Below are 18,654 nucleotides of genomic sequence, written 5' to 3'. Positions count from 1 at the left end.
AAAACCCTTAAAAAAAAAAAAAAAAAACCACCTATTATTGTGAGATTAATGCATGGCGTAATACCAAAGCATGCATGCAGTAACCTTATAAACAAAGATGATAATCATGAACAGGTATAAATTGAGTTGAAGCATATTTATTAATAAGATAATTGCAAAGATTTCTTCTTATAAAGATAAGTCGGGATCATGCTTTTTGCATCAATAATTTCCCCTTTGTATTTTGTTGTTGAAGATTGCTCAAAGATTTTGGAGTTATATATGGATATATATTTTGGTTCATAATGATGTTGGAGATCAAGAGGGTTTTGCAAGTTTGGAAACAGACAGACGTGACATAATGAATCAATGCGTAGCTTAGATTATTTGTCTCCTCTAAAAGCACTTCTTGAAGCTAGGGGAACATGAGCAATCATGAAACAGTAAACATGTTAATTTGTTCAACACAGTTCCCTCATTTTCATTTGACTTCCAAATGTGGTCATTGAGTCGAGTACATGCAGACAGTACGTTCCTCTTTCATTTCATTTCCTTTTCTTCGATCTCACTCTTTTACACATATATTAGTAGGTAAAACTGAATCCATTCGAGTAAGAAACCAGTTGGCATGGAATGATGGAAATGATTCACTATTTGGGTAAATATCTATTATCAGTGTGCATTCTAAGTCTGCAAGTAGAGTTAAATGTCATTTACCATTCAATATATATCCTACCTAGCTAGCAAATAAGCAATGATCGATACGATTGGTCTTTATGCATGTAAAGCTTGCAAGTTAAATTACATGGAGTAGATATACCCCATAAGTACTTAACCTTCTAAGGCTCTAAGCCATCCAAGCTCGACAATGAATCATAATCATGGCCTTGCTTTCAATATCAATCATGCACTACCAAACTCCTAGTTTCAGCAATGTCTGACGTTCTGTACATTATACAGTAATAATACACATCGAGATGGGATCGAAGAGTACTTAGTGTGGAAGAGCTAGGCTCTTGGCATGGCCGGTTTCGTGGGTGGTTGGCTGGACTATTGCGATCTTGTGGATCTTCTGGTAAGCTGAGCTCATTAGTTAGTGAGAAGAGGAAGGAGATGAGAGAGCAAGAAGGAATGTTGCAGGATATATATCTCTACTACTATAAAGCCGGCCCTTAAAAGCTTTACCAAATTGTGAACTTTCATAATTATCCTTAATGAATCAACTAACACAAATAAAAACTAAGGGTTGTTATAGTAAAAACAAAATACAAATCAAAACAAATTAAATAAATAAATAATCATAAAAACTACTGATTAGTAAGACGAATAACTGTACAATAGGGTAAACTTATCTTTAGTTGATTGTGATTATGATTCCGTGCAAATATGTACAGATAAAAGGCTAGTCCGTTTAATATGAGGACATACATGGCGCTCCATGAACACCGATACGAAGAAATGAAGACAATTATAAGCTTCCCAGAATCTCTAGTAATTACTAATTAGTAAGCAGCTTCGAAGCCAATGTTGTTGACGCCTGCATTGCTGCTCTGGAAAACAGAGAGACTCAAAGTGGCCATTCGCCAATAGCCATTCAGCCAAAAAAAAAAAAAAATAATTAGTGCTAATTGGGCCTTTTGCGGGCTAGGCAGAGACGACGCGGGCCTAGGCGGTCATGATATAGTGGGCTGAGCCGGGTTTAGGGGTCCACCCTTTAAATGAAATTACCAAAAAGGACTAAAGCTAAATCGAAGACGGTGAAGCTGTTCTAGTTCTAGTCTAACTTGTTTCACAGCTGCACTCTCTCGCTGCTCCCTAGCCTGGTCAAGTTTCTTCCTGGACTCCAGGGACCTCTATCTTTTCTACTTGAAACTGCCAAACTGGGTATGTCAATATTAATTAGTTTATATATGCACACACACACGTACGGACGTACCCCTTAGATTTCATGTTCTTACTTTCTCATGGTATGCAACTATGCATAAAATGATTATTCTTCGTGCGTAATTGATTCCAAATATATGGAAAAATAATTCATATGCATGTGCATTGCATATTCGTATAATTTTGAAATGAATATGATTTTTTTTTTTGAAATCGAAATGAATATGGTTTGGCATTCACAAATGTAGCATATACATAGGATTCATTGGTAATTTGGTATATATTCTACGCACTAATATTCTATGGTAATTCTGGGCAAGAAAATAAACAAAAGCAAAAATCGAAGAGTATAAACTACTATGATGGAGAGACGGCCTATATAATTGGCGCGTTTTTGTCGTGGAATCACACATCATATTCACAGAGATTGTTGTCCCTCTATCTAGAGCTCAAAGATTCTCTCTCTCTAGAACTTTCTCTCTCCGCGGCAAAAAGAGGTTTTTGATAAATGTCTTTTTGGGTATAATTTGGTTGCAACAAACGCGTTTGCTGTTATTCCCATAATAAATCACCACTCTTTCTGAAGCAACCAATACATCCCCCTTCTAGGGTTCTTCTCTTCTTGGGTTGGGGTGAGAGACAAGAATAAGGTATGATCTTGGTGATCCTTTTTTCCTTTTCTTACAATGTCAGCTTTTTTAATTATTGACGAATTTCAATTGGGTTTTATCTGTTTTATGCTTATGATTACATGGTTGATGTCAAAGAATGACCTTTGTGGTCATTTCTGTATGAAATGAATCATCTTTAGTGTGTTTTGGAAAAATGATTGATGTTTTGTGATGGTATCAATGAACAGCTGATTCATACATGTATATTGCACAGTTTATTATGGTATTGATGAACAAACACGATAGGATTTCTGTTAAGTTTTGAAAAAGGGTCCTTGTTCAGTTGATAATGGTTGATGAGATATGTTGTCTTTTTCTTTCTGGGCCTGGATGTGGATTAATATTTCTCAACTAGTTGTTGAGTTAGGGAATTGCAAAGTTGTTTATGAAGGATCTGTTCTATTGTATTGCATTGGTGTTTGTAATGCAGAGAATCTTTGTTTCATTCGTTGCATCTTTTGGTCTGGTTTTGTTCATTGTTTGAATTCTTTGTTGTGATTATTTCTTTTCATATGGTTTTTCTGGTTTTGAACAAATATACCTTGTAAAGAAATCTTATAAGGTAAACCTTTTCAGATGAGGTCACTTTGTTAGAAATTGATACTTTGACTACTGGTCTTTCAACATGTTGCATGAAGTAAGGAAATTATTTCAAGTAAATCTTTGTAGAATTTTGTGATTCATGTCTTATGTAGGAGATTACATCTTTGTGAAGCTTTAAGACCTTCACATTCTGCTTCAATTTTTCTTAGTACTTCGAATTCAATAGGGAAGGTGTTGATATGATATTGTGTAGCTTTGCGGTTTCATAGTCTCTACTCACACTCTCTTTTGGGAATTTTTGTTCTTCTACAGGGTTGTCAGTATGCAATGTCATATTCTTCATAATGGAAGTTGAGAATATCGGTATCCCAGTGATCCTAGAAGACTTGAAGGTTATTTGTGAGGATGGCAGAAGGAACTCTATCTCAGTGATTCCACAAGAAAAAGAACCCACTGTCAGTCACATTAGAAGGCATTCTATTGCACTAGTTCCACAGGAAATGGAATCAAAGGGTGGTGATATCATTAACAACTCTATCCCAGTGATCCAACAGGCAATAGAACCAAATGGTGATGAAATCGGGAGGAAGTCTATACCAGTTATCCCACAGGAAACAGTGTCGGATGGTGATGATTCCAGAATTCCAATGATCCCACAGGAGGTGGAGTCTAAGGGTGATGAGTCTGATGATATTAACACTGACTCAATCCCAGTGATCCCGCAGGAGTTGGAGTCTAATGTTGATGAGTCCAATGATGTCATCCCAGTGACTCCACAGGAAATGGAGCTCGAAGGCAGTGATGTAGGAAGGAACTCTATCCCTGAGACTATGCAGGAAATAGAGCTTGATGGTGATGATATACAAGCTAATTCTATTCCAGTGATCCTACATGAAATGGACTCCGGCGATCTGAGAAGGAACTCTATTGCATGTACCCCACAGGAAATGGAGCCCGAGGGTGGTGACATCAAAAGAAACTCTATCATAGTGATCCCGGCGGGAATAGAGGCCAATGATGCTGATGTCAGAAGGAGATCTATTGCTAGAAGTATCCAATCCCGTTATCTCAGAGCTTCGCTGGGATCCTGCCATGATTATTGCAAGTATGGAAAGGATGAAAATTTGGAAGCATCTCCTAAAGCTGAGAGGAAAAGGACATTCACAACCAACTCTAAGCCTTCTCCAGATTCTTTTGTCACGGAGAAAAGGGTCATATCAGTGACAAAGAAAGGAACTCTGAAAAAGGTTTCATCTTTTAAGGAAGTTGATGTTCCTATGGAAGATTCCATTCATTCAAGGGTGAAGCGTCGGCAATTTGAACCATCTTCTAAGGTGAAATCCACGGCCAGTCATGAGCCTTCTCCAGATTCTGAAGCCCAGATACTTAACAAGTCTTTTGTCACAGAGAAAAATGTTGTATTAGTGACAGAGAAAATAAATGTTTCTTTGGAGAAAGAGATTGATGTTACTATGGAAGACTCCATGGATTTAGAGGAGGAACAACCTGAACTAACAGAGCCATCTTCTCTCACAGGATCAGTGCACAGCATGATGAATTCTAAAGTGGTATCAAGAAACAGTTCTAAGCCTTCTCAAGATTCTGAAACTTGGAAACTCAATGACTCTGCTGTTATGGAGAAGAAAGCTATATCAGTGAAAAAGAAAGATACTGGTTCTTCAAAAAATGAAATGCCTTCCTTTGTTTCTATGGTAGAGCAAGGTTCACATCATAAAGGAAACATTGGAACCAGAAAGAGCAAGGAAGCAGCAGACAGTTCAAGCAGTGGAGGAAATAGAAGTATCAGAAACCATAATAGAAGGGCTTCTCTATCGGGTGAAAAACAGACAATGGGGATGCAAACTGTTTCTTTGTCTTCCAAGCACTTCAATAAGAGAGACTCCAACGTGAATCCCGGACGCTCTTATAACCTTAAGGGCTTCTCTCATGTGAAAGATCCAAATGATCCTGGAAAAGTTGAACCTGAGCCACCAAGTGACAAGGATATGCCAGAAAAGATTTTGTATGTCATTGAATCAAGTACTGAGAATAATACTGTGGACTCAACTCCTGATGGTGTCAGTGTTCCTAAGCCATCGCCATTGTCACCTGTATCTGTTGAAGGCAAAAGCAAAAACAATACCTTGGAGCGTGCAAGGAAGGGAATTGGTAGAATTGGATCTTTTCCATCCTTTGAGAAGAAACACTTGAAACGTGTTGATGTAGCTCATTGTCTATCAGCTGCTCCTCTAGATCAGGATAACAAGGGTTTGAGGTGTACTCGACATGGTACTCAAGAATCTTTATCTCCATCGTTATCCTCATCATCCATGTCCATTTCTTTACCCAAGTCCACTCACGATAAATTAAATGGTGCCAATTCTCAGCATGGTACAAGTAAAACTGTGGAGCCAATAGGAAAGTCAAAGGTGCAGCACAAGACTACACCTAGGAGGTCTGCAATTGTTGGCTGTGGAAACCAAAACAGTGTATCCCGAAAGCTGTCATTTCGGAGAGGTAGGGTGATTGAACTTCAGCCTGAGAACATTACTCCAAGGAGACTCAAATTCAGGCGAGCAAGTTCAGCTCTGGAGGTTCAAAATAGTAAAGACAGTATCACAAGTGGAAGCATTGGAAAAAAGGACGTTGATGACAGTGAGTCAACTGGTGCTGCTATCATCAAAAGGGGAAGCAATGTGAGAAAGGAAGTTGATGACAGACAGTCAAATGCTGCTGGTATCATCAAAAGGGGAAGCATTGTGAGGAAGGAAGTTGGTGATCGCCAATCAAATGGTGTTGCTATCAAAAGGGAAATCATTGGGAAGAAGAAAGTTGATGATCAGACAAATGGGGCTGGTATCAAAAGGGTCAGCATTCTAAAAAAGGAACTTGGTGATCGCCAGCCAAATGGTGTTTCTGTCAAAAGGGCAATCACTGGGAGCATGGAAGTTGATGACAATCAAACAAATGGTGCTAAACTCAAATCCGTGAAAGTTGGTCTGAGAAACCAAGAAAAAGTTGAAGTTTCTCCAAGGAAGGTCTTAAGGAGGAAGGGGGATAGTGTTGATCTTTCGAATGGCATACGAAGCAATTCTGAGAAAGTGGTTTTGAGACACCAAGATGTAAAAGGAAAGAAAGATGATCAGAAATTGTTGAACAATGTGATTGAAGAGACAGCTATCAAGCTTGTCGAAACTAGGAAGAGTAAAGTCAAGGCCTTGGTTGGTGCTTTTGAGACTGTGATCTCTCTTCAGGACACCAGACCAGCGGCAAAGACAGGTGCATGTTGATTTATATAATCAAATACATAATAGCTTATTCTGTACATGTTTGTAAAGAAAAAAGAAAAGAAAAAAAAAAGTGATGAACGAAGTAGTTTTGGAGTTCATATGGGATAGGAGCAAGATTTTGTGAAGCTGCAGAGGCATAGATGGATGAAAACTGAAGGAGTTGTGACTGCTATCTATTGCTTTCCCCAAAGGGTGAAGTGTATTATCATATTCTCTATATATTTATTGGTTTTGTTGATTTAGTTTTTGCTTATGGAAGACCGGATCTGTGCTTGTGAAAGAACAGTTGCAAAGCTGGATTCTTGATAACAGTGACTCTTTCCTTCCTCCCTATATTATGATTAGTGGTATTACCATTGCCATTTTTACAGAAAGATTGTATTTGGCTGTGGTTGCTTATTAGCCTTATTTGCTTGTCATTTCCGCATCCATACTGCTCATTTCAGCGATAAAAATATCTCAATTTTACTCTTTGATTCATTTCGGGTAGTCTAAACTTATAATCTCTGCTAATATTATTGGATATTAGGAGCTAGAGTCATCCGAAAATAGTATGACTCGTACATGTTGCGAATGTTGGCGTGCGACAGAAATGTAGTTATAGCTAGGTATTTTGATGATCCATTTAGCAAGAGTAACGAAATCCACATTTGTGAAATATATGCAGAGAAAATAAAATACAATATGGAAAACTTAATAATAATGGCTTGCAACAGAGATATTTTTCAAAGTCACAGCTTGTACCAACTAGGCCAAGGCAATCACTTCTTCTTCTTCTTAATGTTTCGACTGTGATGGGCTGCTTGCTGCCGATTGATGATTGACTTGTTGACGGAACACTGCTGCCATCTTGTTGAACAGGTCGATATTCATTGATTGCTGCTGCAAAATCAATCAAGATTCAGGTTAAAAATCAAAAATCCCAAACCCTAAACATTCATCGGTATCCCCAAGTTTATCGAATCTTGTTCACTTAAGCGGTTTTTAGGCTATTCTGGCAGTCAGTCTTTAATCTAATTTTTCTAAAACCATGTTTAGTTATCAAACTTACTTGTGCTAGGAAGGTACAATATGGATTAGCAAAAGAGTCTGAATTAGCATTTGTGGCAGGATCAGGCTTTGGTGGCATCAGTTGGGGCACCATAAAGGGTGGAAGAAATGATGCAGGAGTAGGATGAATGAGCTGCTGCTGTAGAGATTGATGAGGAGCCATTCTTGCCATGTTGCTTACATTGAGCATTCCCATTCCCATTCCCATTCCTAGCGCGCCAGGAACAACCGGAGTCATTCCCATGCGCGCTAGGATTGACATTTGATGCTGCTGTTGCTGCTGCTGCTGCATTCCTAAAGGCATCATCATATTCATATGGGGCTGCATACCATTTCTCATGCTATTCATCATTTGAACTTGTGCTTGGAGTAACTCCAAGTATCTTATCACCTCGTCAAGCATTGAAGCTTTATCAGTCTGTAATATTGTAGCAAGTAGCTAGAATCAAAAACCACACAAATTATGTCTAAATGGAATTGTGCTAATTCTCAAAATGCATCTCTCACCTTATTGGCATTTGGTACCAACCTCTGTAGAGCTTTCATTTTCTGATTGATCCGATCTCTTCGTTTCTACAAAAAAAAAACCATTTTAATTTGCATCACTATGTTAAACATACTTTCTTGTTGGATGCCTAGTTATAAATAGCATGGTATAGCTAGAAAGAAAGATCTATACCCTCTCTGACTGATTATGAATGGCAGCAACTCGCCGTGGTCGTGATCTTGAGCGGCTTGATTCATGCCCTTTTGTGGTCTCTCGTTCCACATCTTGGTTTTCCTAATTAAAATGGGACATAATTTAGAGATTTTGATGATCCGTAAATACGATACATATTTGAAGTATAAACTTTGATAATGAATACAAAATTATATGTTACCACTCACCAACCCCTCATGACAAGTGGAATCGTCGTCATTGCTTTTGGTCTTAGCCGATTCAAAAGAAGTCCATGTGTTTAGAGTAGTATCATTGTCCATTTGGTACTCGGTCTGTTCTTCATGAACATTGCTAGTAGTACTAGTACTACTAACATTTTTCCCATGGTAGTCGGAGTCCGACCGGGTACGTTTCCTGATCCAACCGTTTGCCCACGGCTGCTGGCTGGAATCGTCAGTCCATGTTCCACCGGAGGATGCAACCATTGAGCTTAAATTTGTTTCAGGTAGTTTGTGGCATGTAGCTTGATGGACTATTGATTCCAGTGTGTCACAAGCCCTATTGCTCCAAGTGGGCTTTGCCGGAGCAGTGGGAACAATCCCACCAAGCCCATGAATTGCCAAATGACCGTTTTCCAATTTTAGCTCAGTAACGTCATAATCAGACCTGTCCTTGCAATGATTAGTCTGAATTATTTCAGATAGTCTGAGAAGAATGTCTAGAAGTAGAAACAATGAAAAAGAAACTGTTTCTGTAGTATGTAGCAGCAAAGAAGAAAACCAAGTTGAATTGCATAAATGGAAACTAGCTAGGAGAATTACTGGTTCTTAATTCTTGTGGTTTCATGATCATTAGTTCATTACATATGGTTGATCTCTCTTGAAGAAGAAGAAGAAGAAGAAAGAAAGAAAATGAAGTAATGGAAATACAAAGCTGGGTCTCTCTCGGATCGATGATCCAGATTCCAAACTCCATAAACAAAACGAAGAAAAAAGTATAGTAAATCGAACTAAGCTGATGATGAAAGGTATACATGCATTATATATATGATGAGTAAATATGGTGCTTACAAGGGGACTAGATGAGTGATGCTGGGGTTGTTCTGATGCTGATGCTGCTGCTGCATATTATATAGTTGACAGGATCAAGAGGATCTATTCCTCTCTTCAGCTTCTTCGACTTGTTCTTTTCTCGCTTAGATTATTCCAACACTGAACTATATTTTCAGTATATATATAACTGTACTCACTCATTGAAACTATGAATGAGAGTTTGGAATTGATTTTGGGCTCTCCTAGAAATAATTTCTTTGTCTTATGGTCCCTTTTCATTAATTGTTTTGTGTTGTCAGTGTCACAATATATTGCTGTGATGGAGATTTTACACAAAACATGTGGTAGCCAAAACATGCCAAGCTGGGGAGAGGAAATTGGATATGCATTGGCTCTATGGAAAACCTTCCCCATTGCTTTCCCAACACCTACATATCAATTCAAGGATCTTGATAATTTCATTTTCTGCAAAATTCTCATATGCATGTCACAGTACTGATTTTTCTCTTGATAATAACAGTACTGATTTTTCTTATTGATAAATCGAGTTAGCTAGTAGGGCGACCGACATGATTTCTACTCACATAATCATCTATTTACAAGAAAAATATTAATAAGAAAAAATGCTCCATATTTTGTGTAGGTATGAGGAAAATTGCCTTTACACCTCACTTGAAGACAACCTCACGTTTGGTTGATCTAAATCATAGCATCATTCAAGATTTCAACTTATGGACACATTAACTTTGACAGAGAGATATGTTTTGGTTGATATATTGAGTCAATGACTATTTGACACCCCCTCTATCTCTTTCCCCCACTTGCAGATCATGACTTTTTAATATAGTGTAATTCCATGATCAGATCTTACAGTTCGTTTTGTTCTATTTTGGTATAGAATCAATAATATAGCTAGCTCTGTGCATAAGTGATTTTGGTACAAAGAGTTGTCAGCTTCATTCAAACCAGGCATTATATGAGGAATCCCCTGCATCTGCACTCCTGCAGTACACATCTAGATGAACCCTATCGCACCGCATGGTGACAAGTGTGGACCAAAACTAGTATGGTCCTGTTTACAACTGAAGTGTCAGCTATAAACAGTTTTGCCCACTGGAGCAATGAGATATCCCAACAAATAAATACTACACCTACAAGTTAATTTCTGGGAGTTCAGATGACTGTAGTTTCATCATTCTTATCATATATGAAAGTTCACATTTATCTGTCTCAAGTATCTCTTCCTAACTGTTATATATGCATCATCTTTTCTTCCATAACATTGATATTCTGAAAAAGAAAAAGAATCTGATGCATGCTTTCGAAGAAAAGCATAAGAATCTTGCACTTGATGCAGTTTCTTTTTAAGGTGGTTTCCAGTTAGCTAATAAGCTGTTCTCTTATAGTTTGACATACAATGATAGTATAATACAATTACTTTCTTCTTCTCTCCTTACATATCAGTAGTCTCTCACTATCTGCTGCTAGATGACTAGCTACCATTCAATCTATAACAACATAAGTGTATGTCCTAATTGTTAGTTTAGTGTTTGCCTAGATGGTTACCGCCTAGACAACATGGGGTAATCATATTTAGTCTAATGTCGACTGCAAGGATGGCAGCTGGGGTCACTTTGCTCCATCTCCAGGAACAATGTGTTCTCATACTTACTTGTCTTCAAGCTTTTGTTGAAGGAATAAGCTTGTTAAGTTGTGATCGATGGTGATTTTGTGGGCGTGTACCAACACGTAATGACAAGGGTAAGCAGGTCCACTACAGTCTTGCTTAAGCATTACTTATGTGGTCGAAGACAATTGCCTTCCTTCTAGCTATGATCTGATTTTTACAAACAATATTGCCTCTGGTTGGATCCGTTCTCTATTCCTGTCGTGTGTATCAGCAATCGATTTAGATTGTCATTTTCAGCTGATGTATGTGATGGAGGTAATTTCATCCATTTGCCAGCTATAGTGCCCTTGCACTCAGAATGAGGAAAAAAACTTATTGACATTTCTAGATATCCATATCCAAATCTAAATCAACATCTTTGACTTATTATACTCTTGTTCATATGGAAGTTGTCCATTTCAATACTTTCATCTCTACACCATTAACCAAAACAAACAAGTCTATTCATGTGCTAATTCAAGAGTAGCTGCACAAAGGGGTTCATATAATGATGTGATTATAGGGTTTTTTGTTTAGAGATGCCACAAGTGTATAGTTACAGTTTGATATACAGATACAATACATAGTTTTTCTCCTTCCATAATTTGCATCATTCACAATTTAAACAACTTATCAGTATTTACTATTGTGTTTCCATCTTCTGACTAGTAACAAGTGAAGCAGAAGCATGTAACAGGAACTTTGCCAGTTGCTCTAATTCTTTTTGCCTTTTCTTTAACCTTGGACTCTTCATTTCTTCTTTTCACTTCCACTTGTGCCCTTGCTCCTCCTGCTATCTGGTCAATCCTTTCTTGCTTAACTTGGTAGTGTTGCATGTTTATTGCTCTTCTTTGCTCCATTTCTCTCTGCAATTTAACAGTGCATGCATAATTCGAATGATTGCTATCATTTGTCTTCACAAAGTTAAAACTAAAGAACAACATAATTTAATTAAAACAGTACCTTTCTCCTCTCCATCTTTAATTTCACTTGCATCTTCTTTTCATTTTCCCAAGCAAGAATTGCAGCTTTCACTTTTTCATACCTACATATCAAGGATTTGCCATTACACAAATAAGAAGCTGATCATTTCTTTAGACTGTTAGTTAAACAACCTTATGTTTATATACTAGCCCTTACCGATTCTGAATCTTCTTCATCTCAGCTTTCTCCCAAGCATCTGCTTTGGTTTCCACTGCATTGCCATGTCCTCTTGAATTTCCTTTTCGGCTTTGATTTCCGTCTGCAGAAGTTGAAGGCCTTATAGAGTTTCCACGATTTGCATACCTAGATGGAAAAACACTCTCCAAGTCCAATGCTCTTTGGTCCTGCCCCATTGGCATTTTCATTGAAGCTCCACCTATTAAATTCAATCTGTTTAATTCTCCGAGACCATTTCACTATAAAAGAGAAAAAAAATAAAGAACACAATGAATTTGTGCAGCTGAAAACTTACCACTAGTACTATTTGCTCCTTTGTTTGATAATCGCCTAGTTGCTGCCCCAGAACTAGGCCTTATCTTTGTATCCGGCAAAGTATTGGTCCTTGTGGTTTCAAGGCTTTTCCTCCTCTCTTTTTGGTACTGCAATTCAGCTTGTTCCATTGAGTGAATGGCAAATGCAGCTGCTGCGACAGCGGTTGCAAACTCACTCTCTTGTGAATCATAATCCATACTGATTTCCCCAGAACGGCCGTCTTGACCAGTTTTGCCCCTTGTTATCTACAATAAGATTGAAAGTTTCTTGATAATTTATGTGATTATGTTGGTTCTCTATTCCATGTATGGATCAACTATACAAGAGAATATTACATTTTATTTTTAACTCAGGTTATTGAAAGTATATGCAGCTTTATTACCTAAAAACTCTGCTTGTTGAAATGAAGGCTTCTTTATTCAATAAATAAAAAAATAAAAAAAAGGCTTCTTTTTTTTATGGGATCTGATCCTTGCTGCTGCTTTCCAAGATTTTGCCGATGTTGAAAATATGTAGAAGCAGAAGCAGGAACCAACTTTTTGTGGAAGAAACAAAGTATACTAATGTATTCTGGAAATCAATGGCTTCGTTATGTCAGAAGCTGCAAAATTTGAACATAAGAGAGGGCAGGAAGCTACAAGTACCTTATCTCTTCTGCATCATTGAAGCATCAGATTATTGTTCTTCACAACCTGAACTATTGCTGATTCTATGACAGAATCTGTTTCCTGGTTTTCAATGTGATTGATGCTGCTTATATCAGGTTTGGGCCATGAACAGAAAACTACGCAGCAAGCAAAGTGAAATTATGCCTTGCAGTTTGGATGCATTCACATCTATGAAGAGCTAGGGAAGCAAAGGATTTTCCCTTCACAGGCACATGCACATAAGTCTGAACTAACAAGTTGTTTCCATTTTTAAGTCCATGCTTGCCTTTTTTCTCCATATAAACCATGTTTGGCACAAAGACATCTTTCATATAGTAGTCAAAGTTTTATGCAGCAGTGTTGTTCAAGTTTGGTAATGGAAATGGAATCCTGGATTCACCAATCACCATATTCTGTGCAGCTAGCTGTTCTTTTGATTCCTTATACCCTTTGAAGGGAATGGTATAGTAATAATGATGTAAAATTCAATGTCTTGATGGCCCACCAGAGCAAGCAAGAGAATATATGATCCAAGCCAGATGTTCCAGCTCTGATGATCCCATTCCTTGCAAGGTTGGGTACTATAGCAGATGTGTGTGGTTGGTCTTGCCTAGTTTTGGACAAGGGCAATAAAGTAATTTGGTTGATTGTGAAAGAATGAGAGGCATCTGGGTTTGCTTGGTTTTGGGAGTTTACACACTACGGAGCTGTGAACTACAAGATCTTCTTCGATTGCTACTCTTATTATAACCAAGGGCAACCTATTCAGGACTAAAAAGACCAAATCTGTATTACTGTATATAAACACTGACATACATTAAAATAACTAGATATGTGTCGTTTGAGAATGTAGTACTAGATATGTGTCGTTTGAGAATGTAGTAAGTGAATCTTGTTATGTGCGAACTCAAGTGTCACTCACACCATACACGTCTCTAAATTTTACGTCATTATAGTGATTATAACTTGGCAAACCATCAAGCGAGAAAGAAATTAGTTTTCCAAATCATCATTAATCGAGTCGTGTCATGTATAATCTCAATAACTGGTTTTGCATTGCGTTCGTTGGAGAATGGAAAGATGGCAGAAGATCGATTTCATAATGTTTACTCGAAACTTGTAAAAGTCGAAATTCTCTTATTCCAGAATAATTTCCTTTACTTCTTAATTTCATTCTAAATAAGTACATGTGTCAGTAGTATTCTTATTGTTTCCTTGTGACTAAGGGAACACAACAAAGTAATTCATGAACTTGCTAGATTCTTAATGAATAATGTTTTCCATTGTATTAATACATTGAATACACTTGAAAGAGAAAAGAAAAAGGACTATAACATTTCGCGATTTGTAAATTCTCTTGTGGAAATATATACATAGAGGCTGATGTGACAGATACGTGTCAAATGTCAGTCCTTTAAGGTTGAGGTTGCAGGCTGGTGTGACAGATACGTGTCCAATGTCAGTCCTTTAAGGTTGAGTTTGCCATGCCGATGATGATGTAGCGTAACCAAACTCTCATCTAAAATTTTTGTAACAAAAAAAAAATACACTTGAAAAAAAAGAAAAAAGAAAAGGGACACTATTAAATAATAAATACACTTGGTTCAGTTACTGCTATTCCCCGCGCAATTTAGCCCCTTTTGAAAAAACACACACACTCTGAAAACCCTAAATCCCCAAAAATGGAAATCACCGAAGAACAGCGAAAGCGAGCCGAAGCGAATCGATTAGCAGCCTTAGCCAAACGAAAAGCCTTGGCCGAATCCTCCTCCGCCTCCGCCCTCCACCAACAACCCGACCCGTGGTCGCTTTTCAAGTGCCGGAAGCTCTCTCCGGACCTCAACCCGAGCTCAATTCGCTGCGCCGGCGAACCAAGATCCGAAATTTCACGGGCCAACCCGGTTGTGGAGAACCAGATGTTCCGGGTCCGGCTCGAAATCTGCTCACCGGACTCATTCTCAGCCACCCCGGTCGGAATTCAAGGGTTCGCATTTCCGGGGCAGGAAGAGTGCTCGAGGAGATTGAGTGATTGCTTGGCTAATGTAAGTGGGTTTCTGGGTTTTGCGAAATTTTGATGCTGAATTTGACCTAAAGTTTGAGTCTTTATTACTGCCATTGTTGATTTTATAGTGGTCATCATGAGCTTGATTTGATTGGAATATGAAAATTTAAATGTCTCTTTTTTTGTTGGGTGGTAAGAAAATGAGTGGAAATTGCATTTCAGTGTTGTTCAATTTTAGTGATTTTGCTGCGAAAAGGCCGCTTAGTTCTAACTCTTAAGCACTATTCCCTCCATCCTAGAACCATGAAAATCACAATATTCAACTGTGTCGTATAGTGGTCATTATGAGCTTGCTTTGATTGGAATGTGAAAATGTATATGTGAAATGAGCATACATGTAGGACATTGCGTTTCAGTTTTGTTGAATATCGGTTATTTTGTTGCGAAAAGGCTTAGTTCTAACTTCTAAGTACTATACCATCCATCCTCGAATCCACGAAAATCACAAGTACTAAGTAGTTAAGAGTTTTGTGTTTAAGATTTTGTGTTATGCATTTGTATTAGGTGATGCCATCACACTACACGCAGAATCACGGTGGTGGAAAGGCCGGTGTTTATAAGCTGAGTGAGTACAAACAAGTCGTGAGATGTTTGAGGAGCAACAAGGGCATTGACATTGAAGAGATACCTTGGACTACTTTCAATGTTGTGGAGAGGCTTTCACAGTCGTATATCACAGGGAAGTGGGTACCATGTAGGCCAGAACACGTGTCAGATGATAAGGTTGATGAATTGATTGGGAAGCTGCCAAAGAAGCTATTTGATTCACTCTTGCCTTTCCAGCTTGAGGGTGTTAGATTTGGTTTGCAAAGGGGTGGACGATGTCTCATTGCAGACGAAATGGGCCTTGGAAAGACACTACAGGTAGTTTTATGTAATGTGAAATTATATGCCTTTCAATTCTTATTGACTGCGCTAGGATTTTGACTGATGATAATATGCCCATTGGGTGCAATGAGTCAGCAGTGAGGTATTATAATGTAGTTGTAGGGAATTAGAGTACTAAACTACTCCAATAGTCTCTAGCTTTGAATTATTCAGGCAGACACACACAGAGCTTTATACAAAAAACAAAGTGTATCTCCTGCATTTTAAACATTTGCCTGCAAGTATAAATTTCAAATTTTTTCTCCCAGGCTATTGCTATTGCATGCTGCTTCATGAGTGAAGGCTCTATACTCGTTGTTTGCCCAGCTATTTTGCGTTATTCATGGGCAGAAGAATTAGAGCGTTGGCTTCCTTTTTGTTTGCCTGCTGACATCCATCTAGGTAAATACTTTCAGTATTTTAAAGTTGTCTCTTGTTAAGTTGGATTGATGCTTTATTAATTATTATTATTATTATTATTATTATTATTATTATTATTATTTTAAGAAACCAACCATTTGGTACTCATTGTAACATCAAATACTTGTTTGTTTTATTGTTTTACATCTCCACATTATACATTACTTGTAAAACATGACTGATTTCTTACATGTCCTCCCGAATCCAGTTTTTGGTCACGAAAACAATCCTGCCAATTTAAAGAAATGGCCTAGAATTGTGGTTATTTCTTATACAATGCTTCACCATTTGCAAAAGAGCATGCTAGATCGAGAATGGGCTCTCTTGATTGTTGATGAATCCCACCATGTACGATGTACGAAAAAAAAATCAGAACCTAAAGAGGTACCTAGATTGTTCTCATTTGTATTTTTCCTAGCAATTACTGATTCAGTAAATTACTCCAGAGGCCTTTACTATATGCTAATTGTCATAATGTATATTTACAGATACAAGCTGTTCTTGATGTGGCAAGAAAGGTCGAGCGCGTAGTTTTACTATCGGGGACACCTTCTTTGTCAAGGTTGTAGCACAGACCTTTAAGCACTGCAGTACTTGATACTTTCTGGAATGAATGTTCTTCTTTTTTTGTTTTAAGTTGGCTATCTCTATAGCCTTCTCTTGTTCTTCCCCTTACTAAACCCCTGTTTGGTGCATCTTAATTAATCATTTTGTGTATCTTCCTAGGTGATTATAGGCCATTTGACATTTTTCATCAGATAGATATGCTATGGTAAGTATTCGCACGGTCGAACTCCTATTTGGATTGGTTATCTCTAGATTCATTCATTTACATCTCAATTCTTTACAGGCCTGGTTTGCTGGGAAAGGACAAGTTTAAGTTTGCTGAAACTTACTGTGATGCCAAATTTGTTCGGGGTGTCCAAGGGAAAATTTTTCAGGTAATATATGGAGTATCCATCATAATTCTCGTATTGATTTCGTGAGAAGTGCTCTTTCTGTGCTGCCTATTAATTAAGATTTATGATCATTGTGTTTTGCAATCCCTTGGAAAGAAAAAAGAAAAAGAAATGGCATTCTGTTGATGCATCCATGTCTTAAACATGATGCAAGATTCCTGTTTCTTGTTTGATACAGTTGGCCATGGCGGGAATGTTTTTTCTGTCTTGTCCCAAAGAGCCTTGTGGTTGACTATTTCAGATGCTTTAACTTCCACAGTAAATATATAATAAATCTGTATCTATGTCTTTACCTACACATTATAAGACTACTACTAAGATCTTTTATCATATCCAATGACTTATGATCACAAGAAAAGTAATGAAATACTCCATGGTATTGTTGCTGCAGGATTTCTCAAAGGGTACTCGTTTGGAGGAGTTGAACATGTTACTCAAGCAAACAGTTATGGTGTGCTCTTGTTCCTTAGACTCGGATGCCACTTTTCTTATTTGTCTGAAGTCATGATATAGTCCTTTTAGTAATTATCTTTAAAAATTAACTTCTGAATGTTTTCAAGGTCACTGTTAATTTGCAATCCCAAAAGCATAGATATGGACAGTTTCGGAATACAGCACAACTTTGATTTTATCTGTTTATTGAAAACAAATGTGGAAATTCTATGCTCAAATCAGAAATTGTTCATGATCCTAGAATTCTTATGTGCTCATACCTTACGAGATAATATGGTTCGGGTTGTTGATTATTTTATTCATTGATTATTTTGAAATTATACTCAGATGATATACTATTTGTAGACTCCATGTGAAGGTCAGGATAATCTGTTCTTTAGTTCTTTGTTTTAAAATCCATGTACATGTTCTTATTCTAGGAATTAAAAGTATTCCTGCTGACTTCATAGTTCGTATAATTTTCAACGTTGATGCTTTTTGTTCAAATCTAATTCTTTATCTGAATCTTAAATGTAGATTAGACGTTTGAAGGAACATGTCCTATCTCAGCTACCACCCAAACGTCGACAAATTATACAAGTTGTACTGAAGAAATCAGATATAGTTTCAGCAAAGGCTGCTATCAGGGTGGGAAAGAGTTGCAATGAAGATGTATCTTCGGAGCAGTTAGATGAACCAAATGGTAAATAAGTATTCTTTCCCTCTGTGTTTACAAATAAAGTTCAAATGTCAAAGGACACTGTTTAATTTCTAGTTTTGTCACTTTTTATATTAAGCATCGAGTATCATTGCCTCAAAACCATTGGTTTGTTAATGTACTAAAGAGGTACATGATATACTTAAGGTTCTGCGGAACAGTGTATAGGTTCATTTTGTTTTTTTTGAATTTCACTTATCTTCGAAATTAGCATTGATCACTGAATGCTAAGCTTCTTTATTGTATACACTCATTTGGTCTCTCTCTCTCTCTC

At 37.6% G+C, this 18,654-nt stretch overlaps 3 protein-coding genes across 3 annotated transcripts in view; 1 reads left to right on the top strand and 2 right to left on the bottom strand.

The window, feature by feature from the left end:
• Nucleotides 1–7,144: 7,144 nt before the first annotated feature.
• Nucleotides 7,145–9,191, bottom strand: LOC101303618. The gene is made up of 6 exons (XM_004301080.1): nucleotides 9,149–9,191; nucleotides 8,306–8,744; nucleotides 8,097–8,198; nucleotides 7,925–7,990; nucleotides 7,419–7,835; nucleotides 7,145–7,249 (listed from the first exon to the last, which is right to left on the bottom strand). Exons 2-6 carry the CDS (start codon nucleotides 8,561–8,563, stop codon nucleotides 7,145–7,147), a joined length of 948 nt encoding a protein of 315 aa, XP_004301128.1. The 5' UTR covers nucleotides 8,564–8,744; nucleotides 9,149–9,191.
• A 2,050-nt stretch (nucleotides 9,192–11,241) lies between these two features.
• Nucleotides 11,242–13,077, bottom strand: LOC101295521. Its single transcript, XM_004299279.1, has 6 exons — nucleotides 12,920–13,077; nucleotides 12,658–12,859; nucleotides 12,256–12,520; nucleotides 11,940–12,159; nucleotides 11,763–11,844; nucleotides 11,242–11,665 (listed from the first exon to the last, which is right to left on the bottom strand). The coding sequence occupies exons 3-6, from the start codon at nucleotides 12,470–12,472 to the stop codon at nucleotides 11,465–11,467; spliced, it is 720 nt and encodes a 239-aa protein (XP_004299327.1). The 5' UTR covers nucleotides 12,473–12,520; nucleotides 12,658–12,859; nucleotides 12,920–13,077; the 3' UTR covers nucleotides 11,242–11,464.
• A 1,527-nt stretch (nucleotides 13,078–14,604) lies between these two features.
• LOC101303335 overlaps nucleotides 14,605–18,654 on the top strand; it is a 10,271-nt gene continuing 6,221 nt past the window's right edge. The window contains exons 1-9 of the mRNA XM_004301079.1: nucleotides 14,605–14,964; nucleotides 15,489–15,848; nucleotides 16,121–16,253; nucleotides 16,480–16,655; nucleotides 16,760–16,833; nucleotides 17,008–17,043; nucleotides 17,122–17,212; nucleotides 17,622–17,681; nucleotides 18,200–18,334. Coding sequence (XP_004301127.1) covers nucleotides 14,605–14,964; nucleotides 15,489–15,848; nucleotides 16,121–16,253; nucleotides 16,480–16,655; nucleotides 16,760–16,833; nucleotides 17,008–17,043; nucleotides 17,122–17,212; nucleotides 17,622–17,681; nucleotides 18,200–18,334 — 1,425 coding nt within the window. The remainder of the gene's footprint in view (nucleotides 14,965–15,488; nucleotides 15,849–16,120; nucleotides 16,254–16,479; nucleotides 16,656–16,759; nucleotides 16,834–17,007; nucleotides 17,044–17,121; nucleotides 17,213–17,621; nucleotides 17,682–18,199; nucleotides 18,335–18,654) is intronic.

This window comes from Fragaria vesca, linkage group LG5, assembly GCF_000184155.1.
Source record: "Fragaria vesca subsp. vesca linkage group LG5, FraVesHawaii_1.0, whole genome shotgun sequence".
Taxonomy (NCBI): domain Eukaryota; kingdom Viridiplantae; phylum Streptophyta; class Magnoliopsida; order Rosales; family Rosaceae; genus Fragaria; species Fragaria vesca.
This window is presented reverse-complemented; position numbering and strand designations above follow the sequence as displayed.

Excerpts from the sequence above, each read along its gene's own strand:
- LOC101295521 (XM_004299279.1), bottom strand. The coding sequence starts at position 12,472 with ATGGATTATGATTCACAAGAGAGTGAGTTTGCAACCGCTGTCGCAGCA. Across the intron at positions 11,845-11,939 it reads ATGAAGAAGATTCAGAATCG|GTATGAAAAAGTGAAAGCTG; the intron begins GTAAGGGCTAGT and ends CTTGATATGTAG. Across the intron at positions 11,666-11,762 it reads TAAAGATGGAGAGGAGAAAG|AGAGAAATGGAGCAAAGAAG; the intron begins GTACTGTTTTAA and ends GTTAAATTGCAG.
- LOC101303618 (XM_004301080.1), bottom strand. The coding sequence starts at position 8,563 with ATGGTTGCATCCTCCGGTGGAACATGGACTGACGATTCCAGCCAGCAG. Across the intron at positions 8,199-8,305 it reads CCACTTGTCATGAGGGGTTG|GAAAACCAAGATGTGGAACG; the intron begins GTGAGTGGTAAC and ends CATTTTAATTAG. Across the intron at positions 7,836-7,924 it reads TGGTACCAAATGCCAATAAG|ACTGATAAAGCTTCAATGCT; the intron begins GTGAGAGATGCA and ends ACAATATTACAG.